We start from the raw sequence: 6,908 nt of genomic DNA, 5'->3' as shown, positions 1-6,908 counted from the left end.
AACTGGCACGGTCGATTTTTTTCACTCTTTAAAGAAAAGAAGTGCTTTTCTTTCTCCCATTAATTTTTTTTTTTAATCTTTATCCGTCTACTTTTTGGAATGTTTTTATCGCAGAAGCGTAATGACAGATAGCCACTCCTCCCATCCCTGCCGCCCTCGCCCGACCTAGGAAACAGCATAAGTGGGGGCCTGGCCGTGTTGTAGTCCCGAGGGCGACCCCGCCCCGCCAGGGCCCTACCCCGACCTCTCCTTCGGTGCTCCGGGGCGACCTCAGGAAATCCGGCGCTCGTGGGAACCAAGATCACCCAGCACGGCCCCTTCCTTACAAAGCAGGGCAGGCCGGCCCTCCAAAGCCTCCAACTAAACTATGGCAGTACAGCGGTGCTTTGACTGCAGTTAAATTATTAAAGGTTTATTATTATTAAAGGTTTAATTTTTTCAGTAAACTCTAAAATACAGAGCAAACAATAGTTCTTTTCTTTCTAGTACTGCAGTAAGGTTTGTTAAAGAGACCTTCGTCTGTTTAACGAAGAATCCATACATAGTATAGAATAAGCGTCAGGCTTGTGGACACCCCCAAAATGCTGATTGAATGAGTAAACTTTAGTTCCTTTTTGTTCCTCTGTATTCGTTCATTACAGCTTCGCTTTGGGGGGTTATTATCTTTTCAATATTGACCTTTTTCATCTTTGACAACAGGAGTGAAGTAAAGGTCTCTGGGACCCTGGGGGATTGAGGTGCAAAAGGTCAAGAACTAAAGTGGTGGCCAAGAACTAAAGAGGGAAGCGGATTAATGTACAGCATGGTGATTACAGTTGTATACTTGAAATTTGCTAAGAGAGTGGATCTTAAATTTTCTCACCAGACACACAAAAAATGGTTACTTTCTAAGACAATGGATGTGTTGCAATATATATGTATACGGAAAAAAAAGGGAAGGGGAAACTCAGTATTTTTCTTTGAGTGTTTCCACATAGTTTTGTTCATACAGTGGGTAAATTTGTATCCTTTTCTAACTCAGGATTATAACACATGATTGTCCTTTTTATTACAATCACTTCATTAACTTTGTTTTTAAACCTTCTTAACCGTTTTTAAGTGTATATTTCCGAAATGCTAAGTAAAGTCACACTGTTGTGAAAAAGATCTCCAGAACTTTCTTACCTTGGAAAACTGAAGCTCTGTATCCATTAAACAACTCCCCTCCCCACCCCATCAACTTTATTGTTATTGGCTGTATAGTAATAATAATAGCTAATTATGTTAAACACTATTCTAAGTATTTTTTATGTATATCATCCCACTTAAGCCTCAAACTAACTCTATGAAATAGGCATTATTATCACCATCATACAGATGAGAAAACTGAGGCACAGAGACCCTAAGTGACTTTCCCAAGGCTACATAACAACTGGTTTGAGCCGGGATTTGCATCCAGTCTGGCTTGGGAATCTGTGCTCTTAACCCTGCCTGCTGTCCTGAATCCCCTATGTAGATTGTTTCCAATTTTGTCTTATTATAAATAACACAGCAATCTAAATCTTTGCGTGTAACTGACCGCCCCCTCCCAATTTAGGATTTTCCTGAGTGAATAGGTGTAAACATGATGCCAGCTTGCTTTCTGAGAGGTGGAATCCATGTCATTTTCATAGAATTGGAGAATGTTAGTGTTTGTTTGGCAGGAAATTGCTCAAGGTCACCCCCTAGAAGACGATGGCAGAGAAAGGATTAAGACCTGGGTCTTCTGATTCTAGTTTCTATTTTCCTCCAGTGCTTCCCTTACATTTAAAGATAGAATAAAGCCAATACCTTCCTTTGCTAAACTGACCTCAGTTGACGTTAGCTTCTCCTCTGAGACTTCTTATTGAGGCAGGTAACTATGTGGGTTAACTTAGCGGGGCTTGGCCAAAGCCCTAAGAAGTAAATGAAATAAGATGCTTAATGAGGCCAGTGCTCAAGTTAAGCTGCTGTTCCTAGGAAAGCTCTCCACTTTGATAAGGAAGAGCAGCAGCTAAGGACAAGGGGAGAATGCCACGCAAGATAGAAGGCTTCTTGCTTTTACTTCTCTTTGGCTCTGAAGGTATGTGCTATCAAACCATTAGCACTCATTAAATACCTAATAATACAACTGACTTAATCATACAGCTGATTAATAGAAATGCAACCAGAATAATTAAAATATTATCAATTAGCAAAGCATGCTAATTAATTAATGTGTTATTAATGAACAACAGTTGTCTTTGTGTGATGCAGTCCTCTTTGTCTCACCACTGGCTTTCTGGTTCCGTGAGGAGCCTTCTAAAGTTCAAAGGATGCTTAAAATGGGACAGAAAGAAGGAAGGGTCTCAAAAATCGTATGAAATAGCTATAAATTGCAACAATTCATAAGAAAGTGTGGTGTATTCTTGAAAGTTTTTGGGAGTCAAAGTTAGAGTGACTATAGAATTTAGTCTTCCAAACCAGGACACTACTGAGAGTGGTGGAGGATGCTATTAATAATTTTGCTGGGACAACAGGTGTGAACCAGGACTGTCCCAGGCAAATCAGGATGTAAGGTCACCCTAGTTTAAATATGGATTAACATAGCACGCCGAATACAACTGGACACTAATAGAAAGCATAATCCAACTGAGAGTCAGGAATCCCCAAAGACTCAATATACTCAATCATTTTAAAATTTCTAAATATAGCCCTGGCGGGAGTGAAATGCTCAGTTGCGGAGAAATTGAAGGCAAATCTCTAAAATGTCATCCAATTCAACTTTTAAATTCTCTGTCAATCTTTGAAATCATGCTCTTCCATGCCTCTCTCAACTCTTAAGGACCCATCAACTCAGACATTAGAAATTGTTCTTTGTGGTCACTGTGTATCTATGTGCGTTACAGGAAATAAATAAGGAGGGCAGGAAGGAGGAGACCTCTCCGCTCTGCCAATGACCTGGTAGACAGACATGACAAAACTCACACAGAGTCAGAAGCCCTTGTTTAAATCATTCTCTTCTCTACTCTCTCGTTATATTTTATTGGTAGAATACTCACTTTCATGATTACCCAATCTCAAAACTTGTGTTAGTCACATTTCTCAATATTTGGAAAGACCTGTAAAAATATAACCCCAAGGTTATTTAGCAAACCCCCAAGACATATTTCTAAGTAGGGCGGGGGGGGGGGGGTTGTTGTTTTTCCTTTACTCCGTGCCTCTTCCTCACCAAGAAAATCTAAACAGAACCTTTCAAGGCTTAGATCCCAATACCCTTGGTTCTCAGACATCCACAGGGCTCACCCTCAGACTCCTCTTATTTGTGATTGGCATTGAGATTCATTCATCCATTGATTCATTCAAGAATCCATTGATGTCAGTTCAAGAATCCATTTCTGAGTTCCTGCTATGATAGGCCAAATGCTGTGTAAGAACTTGATACACCTGGCAGATTCTTGTTTTCGCTGTGCCAACTCTAAAATCTTTGTTCTGTGACCCCTAAATGGGAATAAGCCCTAGAAAAGGTTATCAGGCCACTTTTCAATTATACCCGCGCAGTCAGGGGATAACAGTAATAAAAGACACGCTGTCAGGAGGCACAGTGCACAGCACTCTTTCCTGTTCTATAGCTTATCAATCTTTGTGCATGGCTTCTGGGGAGCTCCAGAAATTTCCACGAAGAACAGAGAATCCCATCTGTCCTGGTGGAATGGAATGTGGTCCAGCAGGTAGGCTTGAAACACTTAAATTCTCTTACCCACCTAACCCAGGCCCTCCACCCTCACGGGCATCAAAGGAAAGCAGCCACACCAAAATCTGGCTTGGCAACCTAGGTGTGCTCTACCCTGAGCTAGAGGGATACGCCAGGAGGCAGAGAAAAAAGGCAGAATACAACTGCTGCACTTAATCAGTTTACAATCCAGATAGAGAAATAAGGCCAATGCACAGGGGAAAGATGTGTGCTGCACAACTGGGAACCTGAAGACAAAGGTTCTTTGTCTAACTTACTCTTTGCTGTTTCTGTTCCACGGCAGCAGTGGATCCTTACTACAGTGAAATAAGGTAAATGGATTGACTCCACTTATGCGTTGGGTTAAGGGTCATTGGGAATACAGAAATCATCATCGTAAAGCACTACCTCTGTCTCTTAACTGAGGCAGGCTTCTATTTATGTTGCATTGTACATTTTAGATTACATACCGATGATGATTTTTTAAAACACCCACCTTACTGAAGTATATTGCTCCACTGCTTGGTCATGGCTATTATATAAAAACAAGCCAAAAAAAAAAAAAAAATCACCAAGCCTCATCTTACAGGTGAGTGTGTGTCCTTCCTTGCAGGTGTGTCAAGCATCAGGGATAGCAGATTTTTTTTCAAAGTAGCTTTACTGAGATGTAATTTACATACCACTAAATTCACCCATTTAAAGGGTGTAATTCAATGGGTTTTAGTGTATTTACAGATTTGAGGAGCACACAATGTAATTTTAGAACATTTTCATCATCCCCCAAAGAAACCAGTAGACATTAAGTACTCACTCCTCACTTCCCCCTCCCCCCAGCCACTGTCAACCACTGATCTACTTTGTCTCGTATAGATTTGCCTTTTCTGGACATTTCATTTAAGCAGAATCATACAACATATGGTCTTTTGTCTTTCACTTAGCATATTTTTTAAAATAAGTTTATTTATTTATTTATTTATGGCTGCATTGGGTCTTCGTTGCTGTGCACGAGCTTTCTAGTTGTGGCGAGCAGGAACGACTCTTCGTTGCGGTGCGCAGACTTCTCATTGTGGTGGCTTCTCTTGTTGCGGAGCACAGGCTCTAGAGCGCAGGCTCAGTACTTGTGGCGCACGGGCTTAGCTGCTCCGCGGCATGTGGGATCTTCCCGGACCAGGGATCAAACCCATGTCCCCTGCATTGGCATGCGCCACCAGGGAAGTCCCTAGCATATATTTTTGACATTCACCTGTGTTGAAGCACGTACAGATAACAGATTCACCCATGAATATGCCTGTCACCTAAAAGAGTAACACTTTCACACCAGAAGCAATTTCCTTCTTTCTTCTTTGCCAGAGGGACATTAATGCAGCCTGCTGTTTTTCTCCTGTGTCTTATTCTTGTTTCTCAAATAGATTGGAAGGTAGTTATAGACAGTTTCTATCACTCATAATTTTATGCTTTTCTCCTCGGCTTCACCTGTTTCCATGGGAAGGAAAACTCTGTATTTAGTGACAGCCAAGCAAACAGACTGAAATAGTCTTCCCTAAGTGTGTCTGATGCGCACTTTGCTTTCTGGCCTTGCAAGGTACATTTCGAGATATAGGCATGCTTGAATTTTCTGGCTGCAGTAACAAGCATTTCCCTATGGAGTAGCCCTTTGAGCAAAAGGGCAGAATCGTCCCCTATTGCATAAATCTAAGGCTGGTGAGTGGCAGACATCGCAGACCCTCTGGTGGAAACCTGTAACCTGGAGGAATCGCGAAGATGATCTGAGTGAGGAGAAAAATAGACAACCATGTAATCGAAATCCTGCCCTTTTTCCTTTAAAGGCTGACCTGTTTTCTTTTGCTCATCCCAACAGTGTTATTTTCTGGTAGCATAAGACGTTGTCGTCAACACGATTTTTGCTTTTGTTCGCCAGCTTTGGGGTGATTAAATCATTTCAGGGATGACAGCAGCCACATTGCTGCTCCCTTGGTGACAACTTTTCCTGTAAAAGGCTTGTTGTTCCTTCTCTCTCTGCTCATTTCCATGAGATCTGGTGCCTCACAACCCCAGGCTGCCTACAGACAAACGCTTTCTGGGGAGAGGAGTCCGGGAGGGGAAACAACGCCAGAAATCTGATTGAGCACAGGTGGTGGTTCTGAAACCAGGTCTCCCTCTTGGGTCTCTTCCTCTCCACAGGTAGAAACCTCCCCGCCCTTTCCTTTTGGCCCTCTGCTTTGTTTCTGCACAAGTTGGAGCCCCTCTGGGGGCCCACGTATGGACCCAGGTAATGCAAAGGCCCTGAGCGCCGTGGCAATTAGAGGGGCCTCATGTGAACTCTGGGCTTGCTCAGTTTGCAACTGCACAGACCTTCTTCGGTGCCGGGGCACGTCCTGTGGGCCAATTTGATCTGGTTAGTAAGGCCGCTCTGTCAGTGACCCACACACCTCACCTCTGGTCCCCCCAAAAGAGAGTCTTGGCACAGCTGACAAAGCCTTTCTGCTTTTCTGCCATCCCAGCTTCTCTGGAAGATGGGGCAGAGCCGAGTGCCTTCTGCATTAACAGCCCTTAAACCATCTAGATGCCAATTGCTCATCTACTTTGCAGTTCTTGGGGAGCAGCTGTGGGACTGACACTATGGGTTCATGTACACATTAACTGGCCTTTCCCCTGAGCTCTAGTAGCTTCTACCCAGCTGACCACTCAACCTCAACACTTGGGTGTCCTGTAGGTCTCTCAAACGGAACATCTCTACCCCATCCCCCCTAAATCCCTGCTTCCCCTGGAATCTTCTCCTCCCCTAGTAAATGGTAGCTCTATCCTCCCAGGCACTCAGGCCCTGAACCTCTTTTTATTTCACACCCACGTCATCTGTCAGCAAATCCTGTTGGCACTACCTTCCAAAGACAGTCAGAATCCAGCCACTTCTCATCACTTCCACTGCCACCACCCCAGGGGCAAGCCACCATCATCTCTCCCCTAGATGACACGCCAAGCACCGGCCTACCCCGGGGGTCTTTACATGCTATTGTGTCTGCCCAGAAGGCTCTGTCCACAGGTATGTCACTTCCTTCAGGTCTTTGCTCCAATATCACCTTCTCAGTGAAACCTTCCCTAAGCCCCAAAGTACCACTCCCTGTCCCTCCACCTCCCTGCTTTATTTTTCTCCATAGCAGTCATCATTATTTTACATATTATATATTTTATTTATACATTC

The 6,908-nt window shown here is 43.4% G+C and overlaps 1 protein-coding gene across 1 annotated transcript in view; it reads left to right on the top strand.

Moving 5' to 3' along the window:
• The first annotated feature begins 2,028 nt into the window (after positions 1–2,028).
• RS1 (retinoschisin 1) overlaps positions 2,029–6,908 on the top strand; it is a 21,668-nt gene continuing 16,788 nt past the window's right edge. Inside the window, exon 1 of the mRNA XM_024739348.1 lies at positions 2,029–2,080. Within this exon, the coding sequence (XP_024595116.1) occupies positions 2,029–2,080 (52 nt within the window). The remainder of the gene's footprint in view (positions 2,081–6,908) is intronic.

The sequence above is a fragment of the Neophocaena asiaeorientalis genome, unplaced genomic scaffold (assembly GCF_003031525.2).
Source record: "Neophocaena asiaeorientalis asiaeorientalis breed wild unplaced genomic scaffold, Neophocaena_asiaeorientalis_V1.1 scaffold771, whole genome shotgun sequence".
Lineage (NCBI taxonomy): Eukaryota > Metazoa > Chordata > Mammalia > Artiodactyla > Phocoenidae > Neophocaena > Neophocaena asiaeorientalis.
This window is presented reverse-complemented; position numbering and strand designations above follow the sequence as displayed.